The 23840-nt window shown below is 33.5% G+C and overlaps 1 protein-coding gene across 2 annotated transcripts in view; it reads left to right on the top strand.

Moving 5' to 3' along the window:
- LOC149534966 (DNA binding protein) overlaps window positions 1–23840 on the top strand; it is a 304932-nt gene that overhangs the window by 166875 nt on the left and 114217 nt on the right. Inside the window, exons 11-12 of one of the 2 annotated variants that reach the window (XM_089805410.1) lie at window positions 5372–5497; window positions 6151–6265. In XM_089805410.1, coding sequence (XP_089661536.1) covers window positions 5372–5497; window position 6151 — 127 coding nt within the window. In that variant the 3' untranslated portion in view covers window positions 6152–6265. Of the gene's footprint in view, window positions 1–5371; window positions 5498–6150; window positions 6266–23840 lie in introns of those variants that run through there. The other variant, XM_089805409.1, reaches the window with a different exon arrangement.

Raw genomic sequence — 23840 nt, 5'->3', positions numbered from 1 at the left:
ATAGTGAATCAACCAAAGGTTATAGGATCTATGTCTCTAGTCAAAGAACCATTGAAGTTAGTAGAGATGTAAAATTTGAAAAGACATTGCCTTGAATCTTTCAAAGAACATTGATGAAACATATGTAGAACCTACTTCTGAACTAGATGAGGATCGTTTATTAGAGAATGAGAGGGGGAATGATTCTGAACATGCTACGCCTATTATTCTAGATTCAGGGAATAGTGAAAACTCTATCAACAAAAAAATACCACTATGAGCTAGAAAAATGATAGAAGAAAATCATATAGAACCAGATGAAGTAGTCAGAGAAAGCAAGAGAACTAGAAATCAATCCTGCTATGTGGCACTTCTTTTTGAACTAATCAAAACAGAACCTACGCATGTCAAAGAAGCCTTATCAAGCAAATCATGGAAAGATGCAATGATTGAAGAATATCAATCAATACTAAAAAATGATGTATGGGATGTTGTACCCAAATCAAAAAACAAATCAGTTGTCTCTTCTAAATGGCTATACAAAATCAAGCATGCACCTGACGGAAGCATTGAAAAATACAAAGCCAAATTTGTGGCTTGGAGATTCTCACAGAAGGAAGGAATTGATTATGAAGAAACATTTGCTCTAGTCGCCCTTGACACATCTGCTAGAACTATTATAGCAATTGCAGCATCCAAGGGATGGAAGATACATCCAATGGATGTCAAAACAACATTCCTAAATGGTGAAATTGAAGAAGTATATATTGAGAAACTAGAAGGATTTATCACTCATGACAAAGACTCTCATGTATGTAAATTAAAGAAAGCACTATCTGGTCTTAGGCTTGGTATGAATGAATAGATATCTACCTCACAAAATCAGGGTACTCCAAGAATGAAGTTGACCCTAACATGTACTTTAAAATAGATGGAGATTATATGATCATTCTTGTTTTATATGTGGATGACTTACTAATAATAGGTGAAGAACATCTTATAGCTAAATGCAAACATGAACTAACAACAGAATTTGATATGAAAGACTTAGGACTTCTTCATTAGTTTCTAAGTCTAGAAGTTTGGCAAAAGGAGAACTACATCTTCTTAAATCAAGGAAAATACGCTATTGATATTTTGACTAAGTTTGTAATGATGGATTGTAAACCTGTTATTACTCCTATGGAAGCTAACTTACATACATTGAAAAATGACATTTTTGAATCTGAAACTATTGATCCTACTTACTACAGGAAAATTGTCGGATCACTAATGTAAATGGTTAATAATAGATCAGATATCTGTTATGCAACCAATACTGTAATGTCCCCATCTTTTTGGCATTTCAATGGAGTTTTTAGCCTTTCATTTTTTGAAGGCTAAGTGGAGAAATAAGGTGAAATAATTAAATTAATTTCTTATGAAGTCATTAAATAATTTAAAAATTAAAAGGTGACTTTATATTTAATGAAAAAGTGACTAAAATAAATATTAAATCATAAGTCACTAAAATAATATTATATTATATGGAAAAGAGAATCTTCTAGAAGCACAACTAATTATTGTTCGAAAGGAGGAAGCTTCTAGAAAAGTGTTGTAAAATAATATATTATGTTCTTCTAGAATGGGTGAAGGAATAAAATAAATAGAGGAGAGAATCTCATTATGGGGCATCCAGATTTGATATTGATATTTGCTTGTGCATTTGTGGAGCCAAGGGTTTTTGTAGGACATTTTAGTCATTGAGAACGATAATTCTCTTTGATTGGCAACTTTGAGGCTGTGAAACTATCAACTGATATTGTTGCATTTATTGGAGGTGATATTTCAGTTATCTCATTGAAGCTTATTGAGTTTTTGTAGCAATTCATGAAGAAGATACACTTCAGATTTAAGGGTCATTCGATGCCCTCATTTTATGTGCACTTTGGAAGGAGTTAAGCAGCTAATTCGGAGGCATATTAGGAAGTTTATACCATTTTGCTACAGTGCTATCGCTCCAGGAATCGTGAATGGTGTTATCGCTACAGTGGTCGTGAGTAGTATTGCTACAATGCTGTGAAGAATATAGTTACAGTGTATGACAGATTTTGATCAGTTTTAAAGCTGCCTACCATTCTCAGGTTCCCTTCATTTTATCTTCATGTTTATGCATTATTTGAAAATACATCTACATGGTTTTGTGTGGACAGTTTAGTTAGATTGTTGAAGGCATTGTAACCTGATTTTATATCAGAATTTTTATATCAGCAAAATATCAATTTTGAAGTTTGAATTATAATGTTAGTTGCATGCCAACTGTTTGACATAATGTCACTTGGCTGTAAGTGTTAATTTGCATTGAATAGATGTCATATATTGCATCAAGAAAAAACAAAAAAAGAGTTGCATTTCATGTTAGGTGTAGACTAAGTGGAAGCGAAGTCATTTTCAGTCATCCTATGATATTAGAAGTCTTCTTTCTTATTCTGAAAACAAACTAAAAATAAAATCAGTCATATATCCCTCTGCTGTACAAGTGTTTGACAAAATTTTTAAAAGCAAATATAGCAAGTTTTCAATCAGATTTGGATAGTGCTATTACAAATACATTTAGTCAATTCATGTGTGAACCAAAGAAGATTCACCTCATGGTAGCTAAGCATATTTTACGATACCTGAGAAGTTCTATTGGTATGGGACTTAAATATGATCAAGTTGAAAGTTGAAATCAATCTTCATGGGTATTTTGATTTTGATTGGGCAGGCAACTCTACTGAACATAAGAGTACTATAGGATGTTGTTTCAGCCTTGAATCTGCAATGATTTCATGGTTTAGCAAGAAACAATCTTCAGTTGCCTTAAGTTCCACTGAAGCAATTCCATGGGAGCTAGAGAAGTAGTGTGGTTGCGGAAGTTACTAATTGGGATGTTCAAGAAATTGTTGAAGCCAACTATCATTCACTGTGACAATCAAAGCTATATCAAGCTTTTGCAAATCCAGTTTTTCACAATCGATCTAAGCATATTGAGATACCTTATCATTATATTACGGATATGGTAGATCAGATATTATCAGATTAGAGTACATAAGTACTAATGAGCAAACAGAGGACATTCATACCAAACCTCTTGCCAAGGTTAAATTAGAACATTTCATAGGAAAACTTGGTATGATCAAATTATAATTTTGAATATTGAATTTGAGTTTTTCAATTTTATATGTGTGTTTATGCTTCTAGTTGAATAGTTGCATCAGATATGTAATGAAAGATGACGATCTTTTAGAGACATATATATTTATAAGGTAATCATTGTAAGGTGCGATCTTACAAATGATAGGCCTATTATCATGGTAAATTATGGCATTGATCTGGATACGCCAGAATTCATTGATAACAAATGTATTATGATCATTCTAATTATTGATCTGGAAATGCCGAAGATCATAATACATGTTATGATAGTGTTCATAATATTGAGACTATGGTTATTCGACAAGTCACTATATTCAGAGTGTTAGTTAGATAAGTTGTTTGTTGAATGAATATCATTAATATTGATATTTTTATATTTTTGAGTTCTTAAGATATCCTTCATATTTCATTTGTCCCTCACTAAGAGCGAGTGTTAAAGTGTAGCTTCAGCAGAAGTGAAGAACACTATATAAGTGTATGATTCTGTGATTTAATTACACACACACACACACACACACACACACACACACACACACACACACACACATATACTAATCACTGTTTTGTGATTACTAATCTATACTTAACATTAAGGCTTTCGATTGCTATAAGTCTGTGGTTATTGGTTACTAAACCAATCGTTATCCTAACTAGATCATGAACCCGTAGGGCCATCATGTCCCTATAGGAACGTGACTTCTTACCTGCATACATAATGAGCAATCGCCGATGGAGAGAATCATCAATCAAATTGGTAATGATCTCCTTCCTTCAGCGATTCAGTCTGCAATCATAAAACATTATCAAGTCGTACTCTGTCAGTATTATAAATCAGACTATATATTTTTATCGGTCCTTAGTTATAATTGAATTCAGAATTGGTGAGCACACATACTATATTGTTTAAATACCATATCAGTATTCTGCCAGTTATAATCAGAACAACTAAAGGTATATATTTGTATCTCTCTATCAGAGATCCTTCAATCTTTTACATGATTCACCAAATATTGTGGACATTACATTCTTGAGAAACTATGAAAATTAGTAAAATTTGTCAAAAAAATGTTGTTAAATCTCTTTCTTTGACTCAATCAATTTAGAGCATTTACAAACTGCCATTGTTGATTTTGTATAAATCTAGATGCAACAAAAAAGAAATAAATGTTTACAAAAAATCAAGACAAAAAAATCTGAAAATCTGTGTCAAATCCACTCATATCGTTGCAAATGACCTTGGAGAAGATTGGGAGGCTGTATTTTCTGAAGGAGCAAAAGAGATAAAACAAAATGAAATGAAAATGATTTTTTTGCTATCACATGCTTCTCTGCTGTTGTGGCCAAGTTTTTTGGCTTAGACTTGCCTACTTTTTACCGAAAATTCACCAAGAAATTCATTGATATTTTGGCAAAAGCTTGGTGCATTTTTTCGCAGGTTAATGGCAAGTAATACTCAATGAGGAAAAAAAACTCATGGATATTTTAAAATTCACCGATTTTTGGGAAGTATTTCATCTATGCCATAAATATCAATAATTATTATTTCTACAGTTTCCTCAGCATATCGCAACAAATTTGAAGGTCAACTATATGTATTAACTTCCAACACATTATATTTGCACTGTCAAACATTTGTATCTGATTAATTATATAGTTTATCATAGATCTCTGAATTTAATCATAAACTGGTTAATCTCTGGAATAGACATTGTGTTTGTATATTGCACTTGTAAATGTGAACTCTATTTATGCATTACTACTACTAACTGTCATTATGGCAAACAATTGTCAAAAACACACAAGTTCAGTTGAGCGCTTTACAGTATGTGTATAGTTCAATTTTGAGTCAAAGTTTTGGCTTTTTGAGTTTGAGTTTTTCAAGTATGTTAGAATTTTTAGAAACATGGATAATATGCTTAAATATATACAATTTTTCAGTATTGTGTATATGTTGTACACTGGTTTTTTTGTTGATTGTATGAAAACTGTTATTTTGCAGGTGTTTTAAACTCTTTCCATAAAAATCATAACAATATTTTTCTCTTATCATATTTATAGTTTAGATCATTGTTTTTAGCAATTAATTGTTTCTTCTACTTACTATGTATAAGTTTCAAATTTAGATTACATAGAGTTTTATAAAACAAAGTAAATTTTCCAGCATTTCTCACTTGTTGCTTTCGTAACTGATTTATACTTCATTAATTACTTGCAGCAAGTGTTTGGAGGAATTTGTTCTTGCAAGTCCTGATCATACACGTTCAATATGGGAGTTATTGGCTGTCCCTTGTCTTTCACATCTTATAATTTGTCATGATTGCAGTGGCTGTTATGTTATGTGGTATGCTTCTAATGAAATGATCTACAATTGCTTATATTTATTTTCTACTTAGTTGAGCCTTGATTATATTGCTTCTTTTGTTTCTTAAGTTTATCTAATGATGCATATTTTTTCACATTAAATATGAAAACGTGAGTCTAATTTTGTGTGTGTGCATGCTATGGAAAATTGCATGTTGCTATTAATGTAAAATAGATGTTTCATGTTTGGTATTACCTTCACCAAATTCTTTTTAAAGTCAACTTTTTGATGTGTAAGCATCTAGCTGTGCATTGTCAATGTCAATAGCACATTTAGTGCCTTGTCTTGTAGCTCATCTCTGCCTTTGGCTGTTATGTATGAGATCCTTATAATTCATAATCCAAGGTTGCCAATTTTTGGTATGGGAACATGAAGGATATGGGATATGAGTACTTCAGTATCACAATGGTTTCCCCCTTGCATACAGTACGCTTGGGCATATATATTCTCTGTCGCAACATTTAGTGAAGTCCACCCATGGAATTCAAAATTTTACAATTTTTTAAAAATCCAGAAATTTTATTTCAGTTTGCCTTAAAATTCACATTGTAAATAGGTTTAATAAAAATGCATTTTAAAAATGATAGATTCCTCGAGGTTTTGTATTAATAGATAATATAAAAAATGTGCAGAAGAGGAGATGGCATGTCTTGTGATACAGATGTGTATGGAGACATGGTCCTCGAATATATTATTGGATTTGGAAGGACACTCAATTTGTTTGTATTCTGATCCCTTATTGGGTTAAGGACGTCATTGCTCGTGTTGGAGAAGCTATGCCATAGGTGCAAATAAAAGTGATGCCTTGCAAGTCCATGCTGCAAGTGTAACGTGAACGATGGTAACGCCCTTCTAGTTTGACAAAAACAAGCTTTTAGTAGTGATGCTAGACAAGTCTAATGCAGCCTAAAAAATTCGATTTAGCTGCAACTCTTGCAATTCCTACACATAGATTTTCATTGTTTTAGTTTTCTTTTAGGTTTTTTTTTTGTTTGATATTATTTGAACATTTAAAAAATACTGTTTTCGTTAGGCTCCATTTTGTTTTGTTTTCTGTTAAAATTAAAAAAATTCAATGTTAAAGTTTGCATATTTAATTTAGATATAAACTATGATGCCAATAAAAAGTTTAAACAAAATACTCTTTATATTAGATTTTTATGAAACTATTGTTACAACATGGTTGTTGTTGCACTAGAAGATCAACCTATCAATGTCCAGTACAACCACTTGATTTATAGAAGCCAGAAAAGGCGGTCCTTGGTTGCGAGCCCCAAGGGGAGCATTGATCATTTGTCAACAGTCTCTAGTTTAGCATGTTACTTGAGGGGATTTGAACTTAAGCTTTGTACCACTTGTTACAAATGTGGTTGCTGTTGCACCAAATGATCGACCTATTGATGCCTGATACAACCACCAGACTTGTAGAATCCATAGGAGGTGGTTAGTGTAATAATCTCTGCTGGTTTTGATTAAAAATAGAGAACCTTGACTAGCGGGAATTACGTCAAACAGTTGCTATGCAATCCAAAGCCTTAAGCAAAAATGCCTCTATACTACCACTTTACTGTATATCACTATAAATGCCATGAAATAGTTATGTGAAAAAGAGCTTCAGCAAATACATGGATAGTGGTACGGACACATTAGACTATAATATCCACTTTAAAGATTGCAACTATAAACCCAAGTCTGTTATGCTCTGCAATTAATGATAGAGTTCCTACATGCAAGAAAAGAAGACCATAACATATAGTTATAGGTATTAGATAATAGACCCAAATTCTGATAATATAGACTGCTACCGGTTGGAAATGAGGAAAACCGTGAACTGCCTGTGAGCTATTAACTGGATACTTAGGTGACTTTGCAACTCCTCTGGCTTCTGTGTACTATTCTTGTTATCAATTCCTTGCTTGTTACCATTGGAGAAAGGTATTCAAGTGCTGCATTCCCTGTGATGCGATTCTAATGATTCCCTTATCACAAGCTTAGTTATTGTATGTTTGATGCTAGGAAGAAACGTTGGTAACACACATAGATATGTTGGAGCAACATTCACGCAAGGCACTGATATTATAACAATCTCCTTTGCTACAGGGTGACTATCCTTGTCTGCTTGCCGTTCTATGCCAGTATTATTCAATGGTGAACTGTGCGTGCATCCTCATAGACTGACTTGTTTTACTTCACTGCTATCTGAAGGTCTCCACTTCCTATCAACCTCCAATGTATTCAATCAAGCTTCTTTTTTGAAAGTACCTCTGTTGCTGCCAATTCAACACACTTTGCTAAATATTATCGAAATGGTGTTGTGATTAACATGGTTATAACTAGATGTCCCAACATCCTCCAATACTATATTCAACTCCACAGACCGATATTCTTACTTTTGATGCATAGTTATTTCCATTTCCTACCGGACATACATTCCTCAAACTACTGAGTTCTTAGTTGCAGAATATCGTATGCCCATGTAAGAGTGGAATCTGTACATACCTGTCTTAAACCTCATTTTCCCCTTTTTTTACCTTTGAATCTTCACATTCCTGTAGATCAATATATTGAACCACTACAATACTGAAGTAAAATGTGAGTACTAGATTTTGTCTCCAGCCTCACTATTTTCCTTAAGGGGTTTTGTCCTTAGGAAATATCCAGTCACATTCAAGCAACCGATTAGGATTTGAATAATAACAAATATTTGTGGTGTCAATCCCAATGTAGCTCCACGCTTTTATAACCTCAATATGAGGGAAGACACAAATGACTAAGAAATGTGGGATTAAAAGTCAATTTTGTCTTTTAGCCACTTAAGTGACTTTATAACTTTATAACATTGAAATATTTAAATAAGTCACTTCAACTTTAAAATCTTTTGAAATACTTTTCTGATTGCCATGCCATCTGAAATAGGAATCACTCCTCATAATTCCCCATGTGATCAAATACACTTTCTAAAAATTGAAAGGGTCCATCTCTATTACCCCTAACTTACCATACATACTATGGCAAATGGAGTCCAAATGACATTGAATGAAGGCCAAATCCATAAATCGTTGAATGTTGGAGATGAATCAATCCTCAGAAGACCCTCTAACCATCCTCATTAGCCTACGAGGATCCAATATTAGGCTAATCCCTGAAATTCTGATGCTGGCAACCAATGAGGACATTACAGTTAGCCCCTTGTCACAAACCCCGAGGGGAGCATTGACCGTTTGCCAACAATGTTTACAATATAATTACCATAAATTTAAATTTAAGATCTTGTTTACTTCTTGTGGCCAAAGCTTTAACTTGTAGAGTAATTAGAAAATATAATAATGAACATATACAATACATTAGTTTAGGAACAACATATCAATATGGTAGGAAGATATAACTTTATCATCACAATGTTATGTGCACAATAATAGAGTCCCGACTCTCATTAGAAGCCAAAAATATATAACACTTGAAGGTTAGTTAAGAGTGTAAGCTACTCATAGCTAACAACTACCCAAGAACTACAATCCCTTACGTTGCCATTCATTTATTAAACAAAACATTATTTATTCTTATCGACAAACGTGTCTCTAACATTAGCCCCCCCCCCACCCCCCCCCAAAGGAAAACAAAAGTCGACTTCTAGAGGATAGGGAAAAAAAATGGAGTTGATGAACTACAACATATACTATTGAGTAGCAGGGTGAGAGGATGTCTTGAAGTGGTTGAGGATGTCGGCTTGGGTGCACTGGAATGCTCTGGACAAAGGACTCGTAGATCTTGCTCTTCTACCTTCTACCTCGTGGTTGCCACCCTCACCATCTACATGACCTCCATCAAGTTCTTGGCACTTCCATGCTCTCCAATCATTGTTGCCAAATGTCCCTCCATCTCTCTCAATTGTACCTTATTTCCTACTTTAGCTTCCCTCTCCTACCCCAACTGCTCCTTGATGACTTCTATTTGCTCCCTCTTGGTAGTGGTCAATTGTTATTGCTGCACTAACTCCTCCGATGCAGCTACTATTGGTTTCTAGGATCACTACAAATGTACTAACAATTGCCATTGTATTGTTTGTGTTTCAAATGCAAATGAAGGCTTATAAATATGAGAGGAGGAGACATGTCTCATGAAGAGACATGTCTGTACAGGTTAATCATCACTAGTTAATATATTAATATAATAGTAATATAAATAACCATATATATAATATATTATTATATAATAATAATATATATAATATATATTATGTTATATATATATATATATATATCTTAAAGATGATTTACCATCAACAAGGTATCTAATGTTTAAAATCAATTCGATAGAAGCTACAACCTTAACAATCCATCTTAAGTAGGGAGGATTTGTAGAACACATTATGCTCTCAATTATATGAAGAGATATCATCTCAATATGATATTCAATACACTACAAGGCTAAATTTCTCACCTTTCATAACACACATTTGAAACAATTTCCATAACTTTAATATAAGCTTAAACACCACCTTAAGTGTGGTCTATAATAGTAACTATGTCATAGTGTTCGACAAGATCCGACCCAAAAGAACCATAACAAGTTGGGTATCATGGTGTCCAACAGAATCCGTTCCAAAGAACCATGATGAGTTGGTTATCACGGTGTTTGGCAAAATCCGGCCCAAAGAATCATGATGAGTTGGTTATCATGGTGTTTGGCAAAACATGGCCCAAAGAATCATAATGAGTTGGTTATCATGGTGTCCAGAAAAATTCGGCCCAAAGAACCATGATAACACTTGCTCCTAGACATCCAACACTTTTAGGTGCTACAAGTTAATGTGGCGTATCTAGGAGACAGGTCAAACTATTGATGAGGTCGTCACCTTACAATAGTGACCTTGCACACATGAAAGACGTCGTCTTTCATTACATATCATATGCGAAATAGTAACCACCATGAACCAAGTCAAAGGGTGGTACAAAGGCTTTCTCCTCAATTCATCTCTCATAAAGATGAATGCATCATAAGGAATTTCACTTAGAACTTCTCCTGATAGAGAAGATATCATTTACAAAGGATTGCACCTCAAAAATTCTCCCTTTGAACAATGATTCTGGGAAGTTAGGTCCAGTGGTTACTTCCTTAGAGGCTCTCTTCCCAAAGGATTCTTGTCAGAGTCACTTTGAATCTGATATCAATTTTTTGATTTTCTGGTGATACATCATCACTTCCTCATGATATACATAGGAGTAGGCCCATCAAAATTATGCAGTCACGCACATGTATTTCTAGACTCCTTCTGAGTATCAATCTTTTAAGCTCCTGCATTGCTTTAGAAGAAGTGTCATACTCCCTCATAATGTAGAAGGATTTCATAATCTCAATCATCAAAGATGTTTGCTTCAAGAGCCTCACTTTATCCATCTTGTTCATCAGGTTCTTTGGAGCTACTATCATTAGATTGAGTCTGCACGATATTTGGTAGCATATGTAAAGTACCAACCTTCTTTTCTTGTAAGAACATCCTCAAACATAAAGAAAAGATCAAGGCAAATAACCCTTATAGTATGTATAGAATTACAAATAAGAGAGATAAAACAATGAGTAGATAAATGTGAAAGATAAGATTACTTATCTACACATGAAGATTCATAAATTTGTCTTCTCAGACTATTTGAGATTGGAACATCTCCCCTTTAAAGAAGGTTCAAGTGGGAATGAAACATTAACTATTATAACCCCCACAATGTAAAATTTCCACTCATTCTTTTATTGTTGAACAATTTTGTATCAAATATGACAGCTCCTTTCTAAGTTCCATCTTGCCCTTTTCATCCATTGAAGGTCCAACCATTCATTTAGCTTAACAGTAGAAGTGAATATATCTTTCCATTTTCTCAAACTCGTCAACAATACACCAATATCTTGATTGAGTATGATTGTGCCACATGAATGAATAGCTTGCAATCTGTGTATTCCAAATTTATATCATTAGTGAATCCATGACAACATGGTTTACTCCCTCTGAACTAATATGATCAAGATCACCAAAGGTTGATTGAATCATATCCTCTATATGCTCCCTCTCTTTTAAGGTTGCCTCAAATGTCAGCCTCCCTCTAAATCTCAATCTCCATCTTTTTCCTTGTTCACACGATCAACATTCCTGTTAGTTGGTGAAGTGGTGTGTGAATGGTGATTGAATTGCTATGCACATTGATTCCTCATCCCTATTTCATACACTCCCCTGCTTACTTCATCTTATTGGTACTAACTTCAATGGTGACTAGGATTTGTTTTCCTTTTCTTCTCAAAACACAAACTGATGTCTCTTTTGACCGATCACACTCTAGATTCGAACGTGCAACCTTCCATCTATGATCACAAGGCTTACATAACTATTTACATAATTTATAATTATCTCAGACTTTTTCCACGTGTATTTTGACCTTCCGTAACCACATTGATTTGCTCACATTGATTTGCTCAGTAATGTTTGTATTTAATTTGGAAAGTCTGGATAAAAGTCAAATTTCCTCTTGTACACTAAGAACACTGTCTCAATAGCTAATCATTGCATCTATGAGTATTGCCTTCATAATTCCTTAATACAAAGGTATAATCCTCTCGATGGTTTTCCAATTTGTATTTATCTTTTGATGATCACTAAAGCAGATCTATCTTAAAATATTTGTGTTGTCTATTCTCTACAATCACTCCTTGTATTGTTGTTTTGTTTAAATTCTCATTCCGTCTCTTTCCTCCCAAATATGGACTTGAATCTTTATGAGTAGCTTTTCTTCACCCATTGATATGGATAGATTCATTTTCTAACCTTCGATCAAATTTCAAACCATTCTATACATGTGCTTGTCAATAGTTATTGTCTATCAATGTATGAAAAGCTCATATGTAGTTATTTCTAAATTTTCAGCATGGAAGGATATATCTTTTACGTTTCCTTAAATATTATAGATGTTCCTTTTACTCCTTGTTCGTATCACCATTGACCAGGTTGATCCTCTGTTTTTCCTTCTCCATATTTCAATGATGACTGGTCATAATATTGTTGTTTCGCCTCAATATTTTATTAGCTTAGTCTTATGGATAAATTGATTATTTGTCTCTTTGCTTAGTGGGGTTCAATACTTCTTCGGTGATCATGTTTTATCGTTGAGATAAAAGCTTTGAAATTACATCGCTCCAAAAGAATAACATGGCCAATGCCTTCTTAACAAGAAACAAAAACAAATTAGAGTAACCAAAATTCGTCTCTATATCAGATGAGTTTTCAATGAAACTACCTGATGTCACACATGAGTTGGAGACATTTTTAAAAAGAATACTAGCTGAATGCACATAAGAAATGTCTCTTGCACGAGGTAGAAGATCAATTAGATAGGAAACATAACCGGTTTATGGTGAGTAACATGGATTGTTTTATGCAAATGTACTAACATTGCCAATGTGATTGATGTGTTCCAAATGCAGATTTGGATCTCATATAAATATGAGAGGAGGAGACACGTCTCATGAAGAGACGTGTCTCTAAGGTTTAATCATCATTTAATTTATATATTTAATAATAATAAATTTTTATAATATATATATTATATACTATAATATATATATATATATATATATATATATATATATATATATATATATATATATATATATATATATATATATATATATATATATATATATATTATTATTACATGAATACGTATATGTAGGAAATGATGATTTACTAATAAAAAAAATGTATTTCAGATCAAATAAATCTAGCTGAAGCTACAACTTTAACACTCCCACTTAGCTAAGAAGGATTTGTAGAACACATTATGCTCTCAAGTATATGAAGAGATATCATCTCAATATGAAATTCAATTCACTACAAGACTAAATTTCTCAAAACTCCCTCTTTAGCAAAAAAAGAATTGAAGCAATTATAATACAAGATTTGAACACCACCTTAAGTGCAGTCTTTGGTGCTACTTTATCCATCTTGATCATCAGAGTCTTTGGAGCTACTATCACTAGATTGAGTCTGCACAATATTTGGTAGCATATGTAAAGTACCAACCTTCTTTTCCTGTAAGAATATCCTCAAACATAATGAAAAGATCAAGGTAAATAATCCTTATAGTATGTATAGAATCACAAATAAGAGAGAGACTATAAAGAGTAGATAAATGTAAAAGATAAGAATACTTATCTCCACATAAAGATTCAAAAATTGTCTTTTTAGATTATTTAAGAATATTTGAGAATGAAACATCTCCCCTCTAAATAAGGTCCAAGTGGGAATGGAACATTGACTATTATTCCCCCCACAATGTAAAATTTCCACTGATTCTTATTGTTGAACAATTTTGTATCAAATATAACAACTCCTTTCTAAGTTCCAACTTGCTCTTTTCGTCCACTGAAGGTCCAAACATTCATTTAGCTTAATAGTAGAAGCAAACATGTCCTTTCATTTTCTGAAACTCGTCCACAATACGCCAATATCTTGATTGAATATGATTATGCGACATGTATGAATCTACAATCCATATGTTGAGTTTCATTTATCAAAGAGAGACTTGTTAGTTGGTTCAAATGAATTCTTAAAAGCTTCGTTAACGTCTTACAATAACTCAAATTTCCTTTGTTCATGCAAAGGTATTTGTTTGATCTTTTGATTAAACCTATATTATGCACATCTTGCAATTTGTGTATTCCAAATTTATATCATTTGTGAATTCATCACAACGTGGTTTACTCCCTCTGAATTAATATGATGGAGATCACCAAAGATTTACTAAATCATATCCTCTATATGCTTCCTCTCTTTTAAAGTTGCCTCAAATGTCAACCTCCCTCTGAATTTCAATCTTTCTCTTCCTGTAATAACATTCTCAAAGGAAAAGATCAAGGCACAACTTTTATACAAATGTAAAAAATAACAATTTATTATATTAAGAATGCAATACTTGGAATATACTCAAAAAAGAATATTAATCTCATGTAGTCAAGGATAATGCCCTTCAAATGACTTTCTTATTCATTACTAATACTTCTTGTTTATAAATAAATTTCATCTTATTGTATTCAATAACAATATTGGTATTTCACAATAATACGAATAAGTTATATTACTGTCTTGATATGTACCCACTAATTCCTTTATGATTAATAATATTAGATTATCAAACATCATTATTCAAGATTATTATCCTTCCAACAATTTTATAGTGTACCATTATTAAAAAAATCATTCATTTACTTTTCTATCTCTATATGTTCTAGTGTATTTATTAGCATATTGATAGTTTAAGGAATAATACATTTCATAATAGTATGAAAAATTGAATAATGAATCACCTATACTTACCTCAAACTCAATTAGTGCTTTAATTTCTTAGCACTCACCGATAAGTCTTTAAAGGTATACAATAGCTCTATTTGGTATTGGTCACATTCCCTCTTGGTAATGTCCAACGTCCAATCTACGTGGCAACTCATCCATTCATTCCCTCGCTGCTGAACATCCCTTGCATTAGGAAAGATAATTCTTATCAACCTTTTCTTCTTGACATAGGTGTATCCTTTCTATGTCGCTCTACATCGTAGTCCCTATTGATGCTGATCAGATGTAATTGTTTCCTCTCTATGCACCTAAGTGGAAGAGTCTTTATTTTATTGTTGGTATTTGCCCATCTGAATTCTTGTTTATTTGGATCTTCTAGTATTATCCTTGAATCTTAGCCTTTTGAAAGTTGATGCCAGATTTAAATATCAACGGTTCTGTCCAGTCGGTTGATCATGATTTATTTCAGCCTTTTGAGACAAGATGAGATTTGATACAGAACTGCTGCATTGTAAATCTTTTGAATAAATTGCTATTAATCTAGTCTTTTAAATGACTCTTTTTCCTTCACTTCAAGCATTGGCTTCTTTATCGTCCTCCTTGTGTGTGTGTCAAACTGTATCTATATGATTGTCGGTGATGAATGTATCAAGGTCCTCGAGTTGCATGCTGCATATGGTAACAGTCTCTCTTCAACTAGGAAGATTTATCCCAGGTCGAGCAGATTGAGAAAGAACACAAATAGAGAAAAGAGAACGAAAAGCACGTTGGAGAATCCCTTCTAAGACTGCATTTTTTTTAAGAACAAAATCCCTTAAGAGTTGAGATTGGATGTACCTTCAATCTTGTGGAAAGAAATGCATTTCTAAGTTTCACTATGGATTCCATGGATGTTTGAAGAGATTGCAGGTAGAAACCGATTAATTCAAGGCATTCCAACTCACAATAAAGACACTTGACATCATGGAAATGGCCTACAATGCCAAGTAAGTGGAATGTGACACCAATGTCATCTATAGTGGTATTGAGGGTCGCCTATGGTTTGGCATGATTTTAAGCTCAATATGAGACTGAGAATCCAATGTTACTCACTTTCTGTAGAAGCTAGAGATTGGGCATTGATGGTAGAAAGAAAGACCAATGACTGAAGAGGCCCACATATTATCTAACGCCAGTTTATTATCTTGTATCATCTGACATAGGGCATCCACATGTATACAAGTTGCTAGTAGAAAATGGTGTGAAGTATCAAATCAGTTCTCTTGGTTATTTGGGTGAAGTCACTACCAAGTGCTGCAATTTTATTATTTCATCCCCTTTACTTGTCATTCTATATTGTAAGTTGAGTATTGTGAATGTTACAGTTTAGAATTGAAGCTTTCTTGTGAATTGTTCTATTGCATATCACTGCATAGTCATTTCCTTGTATATGAAATACTGTAACATCCATTTGTACAAACTAGTTGGATGTAGTACTTTATATTCTCTTATGATGGGCAGTGAAATATCAATTGCGATTATCTTGAATAGTGTTAATATTGTATACATGGGGTCATTGTTCATTCAAATCTCATCTCTCATTAACGATATTTATATTTGTCATCTTCCTACATTTGCAGGTGGCTCTGATACCATGTTGAGTAACATGGATTGTTTTCTGCAAATGTACTAACATTGCCAATGTGATTGATGTGTTCCAAATGCAGATTTGGATCTCATATAAATATGAGAGGAGACATGTCTCTAAGGTTTAATCATCATTTAATTTATATATTTAATAATAATAGTTTGTATATATATATATATATATATAGTGTATATATATATATGTATGTATTATATATAATAATATATATTATTATTACATGAATACGTATATATAGGAAATGTTGATTTACCAATAACAACAATGTATCTTAGATCGAATTAATCTGACTAAAACTACAACTTAAACAGTCTATAATAATGATTGCCATTTTGGTCTTTGTATTCTGAGCGAGAATAACAAATGGTCAATTTCTCTTGACTTGTCATCTATGAAGCAAAGTTATGATGGTGATGCCATTAACATCTAGGTTGTCATGTTGATTTAAAATTAAGTGAAACCAAAACACGTGATTGATGTGGATGATTGGGAAGACGTGGCACTAAACCAAATCCAAAATCGACCAAGCATTGAATTTTTTTATCGGATGATATGGAAGCTTCCTTTAACACTTGTTTCTCCCAAAATCGTCTTTGTTTTGTTCAAAATTTGTGTTTCCTTCAATGTTTACATCGTCATCTCTAGATATAGACAATAACATGAGTTACAGACTTCAATAATCTTTCCGTAGTTACGTTCATGGATTCCCTATTTAAGGTTGCATGATAATTGCATGGAATCTAAGTGTTAACTGTTCTGAATATTGTCTCCAATTCTGAAAATATAGTTCCTACTCTTTTAAAGATATTAAACCCATGTTCCAAGCTCTTACCAGCTTGCTCAACAATTCTGCTAATTGTATTTGCTTGAAGAGTTTAAAAAAACCTTTTCAAGATCTCTATAGATCTGCAATTGTAGCATTTCATGGAGACCACAAATCCTTGAAACCGCAATCACCGAGCCTTGCCAATGTCTTCTAATGGTTGTCCATGCACTGTTCTTGAGCTCCCACATCGACATAAGCAGAGAGGAGATTGGGGTGAAGATTATAGACAACGGCTTCACACCTGATAAGCACATTTGTTTTAAGTTGCTAAACCTTTTAACAACTTGATGATGTGGAGTCCAATCATGACATCCTACTTGCCACACATAATGAGGGGACTCACAAGGTGAATGAATTTTCTTTGATGTACTTCATGCGTATCTAACAGTATGCAAAGGCTCGCAGTAAAAGAGTGTGGAAACTGCCCTTAAACATTCTCTCAATCCGCACACAATTTATCATTTTAATAGATATAATTGTTGTTACATCCATGTTCATGATCTCTTTCTCACATTTGCAACTTGGCTTTGATACCATGTTGGTTTCTAGGATCGCTGCAAATGTACTAACAATTGCCATTGTATTGATTGTGTTCCAAATGCAAAGGAAGGCTTATAAATATGAGAGGAGACATGTCTCATGAAGAGACATGTATGTACCTGTTAATCATCACGAGTTAACATATTAATATAATAGTAATAGAAATAACCATATATATAATATATTATTATATAATAATATAATATAATATATTATATTACATATATGATATATACTATATATATAAGATATTTATCTTAAAGATGATTTACCATCAACAAGGTATCACATTATTTTACATCTCTTGCTCTCTCATCCTGATGATGGCTCACGTAGTGTGATTCGAAACGTTGATGACAAAAAGCTTTACACAATCTAATCCAGAAACTCAGTATCATAACTATTATGGATTGTGGAAATCTAATCACATTAAAAGGTATCTCATGTTTAAAATCAATCCAACAGAAGCTACAACCTTAACAATTACCACATGTTCTATCGAAACTACTCTACATTCCTCAACCTCACCGATTGAGTTGTTGCCTTTTGCAATGAGAGAAGTGTATCTCAAAACATGGTTTGCATGATGTGTAGGTTTTCTATCATACGTCCTTACCTCTCCTGTAAATGTAGGCTATGCCATGTATCCATCATCTCAAGTGTCTTCGTGGCCGACTACTTGTGGCCTGTAAAATCTTGGGCGAACGCTTCCTTGTAGACATTCCTTATGAAGGCTAGGAGTCTCTCAACCTATGCTTAGGTACATCTAGCAAGATTAAGTACACTTTGTACAATTGTAACAATGCTCTCCAACTCTGCTAAGTATCTCTGTATGAAATCGAGAGCATCCTATGGGTCGGGCTTTCCCAAAATGTTGGGTTGATATTGATAGTGAATAAAATTAAATTAAATGAGAAAGAAATGGGTGAAGAGAGAAATCTAACTTCTAATGTGGGCTAAATGCCATTTTAAGTTTTTTTTTTTTTTTTAAAAAACATTTTTGAATGATTAATAAAGTGATTTTTTTGTGTATGTTTTTGGCATTAAGCATATTGGGAGTGTGTAGATACACGTGGGAGTGCCTGGCCTAAGGTGTGCCGCAGATGCCTCAAGTTTCTTGTGGATACGTTTTTGCATATTCTAGGGCATTTGGGGTGTTTAGGGAACTTCCTAGGTATTCCCATGTGCTCTAGCATGCATACCTGCTCCTAAATGCTTTAGTATAGGTATGAGTCTGGTGTCCAAAAAACTTGGTAACTTAGGTATATATTACCATATTGGCATGTATTTGTGAGTGCATTTAGTTTGACATAAATGCTGTCCTATTTCTTATGTAATCCTAGTCTTTGCTTGATGAGGAAATTGATATGTTTTTCACAAACTTAGGTTAAGATCATTTAGTAAGCACTAACACCAATGATTATTAGTTATTGATGTTTTTTGTATCTTTTGCCGTAGCATATGAGGTTCATTGTACCATTGATTAATATCATTTTGAAAAGAATGAGCAATGATAGTATAGTACATTTGCAATTTGCCACGAGCATTGCTTTGATTTTAGAAGTTGGGCTTTTGATGGTGAATTTTCTTGCCTTGAAAAGAATCTGGTGTATTTAAATGGATATTTGTGTTTTTTGGGCTTTTTGCAAGTGTTTCAGTATATTTTTCCTATGAAGGGCTTAGGTTTTTGTGTCCAAAAGTTTACCTAAGTCTTGATAAACCATAGGTATTTTTTGATGCCATATTACCTTTTCTAACTAGACGAATGGGTTGCATTGTTGTTAAAAGGGGCCGATTGTTTTAAATCTTAACGTTTAATATTAATCAAGTGTTGACACTTTTATTATTTTCTATGCCTTCAAGTTTATTTTCCTAAGCCCATGGCTAAGGTTGCTACTAATATCTTGTTATGTATTTACCTTTCATGTTAGGCAAGACTCTTGTAAGTCTTGCAACAGGCAACAATGTGTCAAGTTCTGATTTGCTCCACCATCCTGTGATAACATTCTGGTTTGATCCATTTAGTTCACGAGACGACAGGATTGTGCCATTTGTCCCATACTCATTGGTTGTTGGTCTTTGTTCGGGCCTTAGGTTATATGAGTCACCCAATTTATCTTTTAGCATGTGGTTTATTTGAACGAAGATTTGCTGATTTGTCAGAGAAAGTGCTTTACAATTGTCTAGAATCTGCAAAAATCGATGTCTATTTGTCTTGCGATGGAAAGTGATCGAGGTTTATTTTACATGGGATCGGAAGATGATGCCACATGTATTGGGCCAACGGGTGATTGAGGGGTGAGACACATAAGGATGACAGGTGGAACAATAAGGTGCAATGAGTGTTGCACAAACTTTACTTAGTGCGAGATCACAAGATTGTAACACATGTACTTGGTTGATAGAGTTTGAAGGATGGCAGGTCGAGGTGCTACCATGTGAGTTTCTGTGATGTGTGTTTTCATTGGCTGAGTCTTGGGTCTGGATGATGATATGGTGGTCAAATTCAAATTGACTATTTTATACTGTTAAAGACTACCAATTTGGAGGGGATCTACAACTGAGATTTGAACTTTACAACTAAGAGTTTTTGAGTTGTTTGTCAACTTGTATGAATTAATGGCATACAAGATTTAGTGGTGGTAGTTGTAGATGAGAATAAAAAGGATTTTCAATCCAAATTTTTGTTGATTCTGTAGTCTCAAGATTTCAAGGACCTCTGGAGTTGTTGAGGCAATGAACTGAAGTCTTGTGCAGAATTCAATATTGTCTTGTGCAAAAATGTCATAAGTAGGGTTTCATCCTAAAGAGATTTTTTTTGAGAATCGTATGGTGCATTTGCTTTAAATTGTGGGCAACGGGTTGTTTTTAAGTTGTGAAGTAAATTAGGGCTGTGAAAATTAGAAACTAAGTAGGGTTTCATAAAGAATTTGAAATTTTATTTGGAAGAGCCCTTGTTTTCTGTAGCCTTTTTATTCTTTGTTAAAGCCCTAGAATACGAAAAAGACAACACTTAGGATAGAGAGATTATTTAAAAACAAAAGTATTTGATCATTTCTTAGAAGAACTAAAATCCTCCACTAATGATCGGTATGACAGGTTGAAATTAGTGTGGTGGTAAGACTATCAACGAGACTTTGTATGATAAAGTAGTACATATTGGCATTGCTAATGCCCCCATACCTCTGTCTAGTCTAGAATTGTTTTGAATGTGGTATGGACAATCCAACGTTACCAACCTAGAATCAAATCCATGGTAGTATGGTTTGGGGAAACTGGTAATATTCAATGTCTTTATGGATGCAGAGTTGATGATGGCGGTTGTAGAAACATATGATCTAGTTGCAAAGGTGGTAAGGGATCATAGTGGAGAGCCTATTTTAAGAATACATGGAGAAGAATTCCAAGAAGTGTTTGTCACTTAGCAACTGACAGGGTTCTTGGAGCCACTTAAACTAGAAGCCTATAGTATGCTAAAACTAACGATATTGTCAGAGGCAAACTACTGCCAACTCACCTGGCCTAGGCTAGATCTACTAAGTATTTTATTGGGCTTGACAGTAAGAAACCTTTTCATATTGAGACTTTTATTGTGCATCTGAGGCTACTTTCTATTCGTTGTATCAACTATTCAGTAGACATCTAGGATCAGTAATTCCAATTGAATATATGCATATGGCTCTTCAGATACAACATCCCAACTTTACTACAATATATGATTATGTGCCCTATGTAATTGATAAGATTCATGAGGGGCTGATTGATTTGAAAATGAGAGGAGAGAATCACTTCTATTGGTATTCATTTTTAATGCACATGTTCCTCTCAAAGAATGCACTTACTTTGCCCAATTTATATCTATGGAGATAGAAATGGATGGTGAGCCCTTGTGATGAGAGCTATTTATGACCCATTTTATGCCATATTTTAATCCATTTTGTGTACTTTCATACTTCCCTATTCCATTTCCATTCTATTTCATCTCATTATTACCATTTTTACGTTGCATAAGATTTAATATATATAAGTACTATTTGTTAAATATTAACCATGATATTCATACTGGCCTGAGAAGTGCAGACCACAGCTTAGTCTTCTCCCATTATATCATACGAAAGTAATATATATACACTAGACTTGGCAATAGGATAGGCGGCGATCCTTGGTAGTAAATATATCTTGTTCTAACTATAACTAATTGTTATGTTAGTTAGACATTTTATTATCTCCTTAAGGCATCGATTTCTACAAGTGGTGTATGGGCCAACCTAGAGAGGGTCATGTCCCTTTAAGAGACATGCCCTTTGGTCTTGATATAAGGGGTAGGTATTATTGTAGTTTGAGGACACGCAATAAACATAAGTCTGCTCCTTCAAGCAATACTACCTATACGAATTTATTGCAGAGATAAAACAAATTTAGAACAACATTTAAAGGTGATAACTCCTCCTAGTTTCAGAACATTCAGAAGATCATCTTCAACAATTCTAAGGATATTATCAAAGTCTAATTTCATAACCAAATTTGTAGAAACTTTATATGGTATCAGAGGTTTGATAGTCGAATCTAGGCTTTGCAAATTAATTAGTTAGACTTGATATATATATCTAGCATCATTCTCCTATCTTCAATGGCATACACAATTAGACTCGAGGACAGGTTTGATGGGAAAGAACACTTTGATGCCTGAAAATTCAGAATCATGATGATTCTTGAAGAAAATGATGTAAAACAATTTGTTGATTCAACATCCAAACAACTTAATGTTGAACCTCATAAAACTATCTAGAGTAAAGGAAATGGAAAAGCCATTAAGATCATATTAGATGGAGTGAAAATGATATTGTACCTATGCTAACGAAACATCAGACAACATTTGATATGATGAATGCATTACTAAATGCATATGAGGTCAACCATGCAACTAGAGTTCTCACATTAAAAGGGTAACTAAATCACATACAAATAAAGAAAGGAGAATTGATGAATTCTTTCTTCCTAAGTGTTGCCAGTCTAAGAGATGAACTTGCAAGTATAGGAACCATCATTAGTAACAGGGAACTAACATTAATGGCTATAGATGGATTACCAGATTCAGGGGAAACATTCGCACAAGGAGTAAGTGCTAGAGACAAAGTTCTTGACTTCAATAGACTTAAAGGAGATTGCCTTCAGGAAGAATCTAGAAAACATAAGAAAGGAGGAAAAATAAAAATAGAAGATGAAGAACTTCATGTTCTTAATACAAATTCCTATTAAAGTAAAAAGAAGTATTTCAAGAAGAAAAGGGGCAATCAAAAGAATGACAAAGCTAAGAAAGATCTATCCAAAATAAAATGTTTCATATTTAAAAAATTTGGACACTACAGATCAAATTGCCCTGAGAATTCTAAAACACAAGTGAACTGTACAAACATCACTAAGGAAGAAGATAACTATGATCCTGAGAATTGTGTACTGTATTCAACACTATCAAATGAAGTCTCAAATAAAGCATGGGTTATTGATAGTGGATCTTCTCGACATATTACAGGATACAAAGAAGCACTAGACTCTATGTCAGAAAAAGTTAATGGCGAAGTCACCATTGGTGATAATTTAGCACATTCCGTCAAAGGAATTGGAAATTGCACCTTGAAACTAAAGTTAGGTAGTTCTCACTTCATAAAGGAGTACTTTATGTATCAGAAATAAAAAGGAATCTAATCTCAGTTATGACACTTGAAGATGATGGACATAATGTTGCATTCATGGACGGTAAAGTCATAACATGGGCTAAAAACTCCTCAATTAAGAAAGCAAAATTGATTGGTCAAAGAAAAGGGTATTTGTATGAATTAAACTTAGAACCCAGTCGACCTATTCAAGCCTTGATTCATGAAGATGTGGATATAAATGAAATATGAAATAGAACTTTAGGACATCTAAATTTCAAAACTTTATCAACTATGGAGAAGATGGTTATTGGTAAGAACACCAA

This window comes from Cupressus sempervirens, chromosome 10, assembly GCF_028749045.1.
Source record: "Cupressus sempervirens isolate cs-2001-9-10 chromosome 10, ASM2874904v1, whole genome shotgun sequence".
Classification (NCBI taxonomy): Eukaryota; Viridiplantae; Streptophyta; class Pinopsida; order Cupressales; family Cupressaceae; genus Cupressus; species Cupressus sempervirens.
The sequence above is the reverse complement of the archived record's forward strand: the minus strand, read 5'-3'. Positions and strand labels throughout refer to the sequence as shown.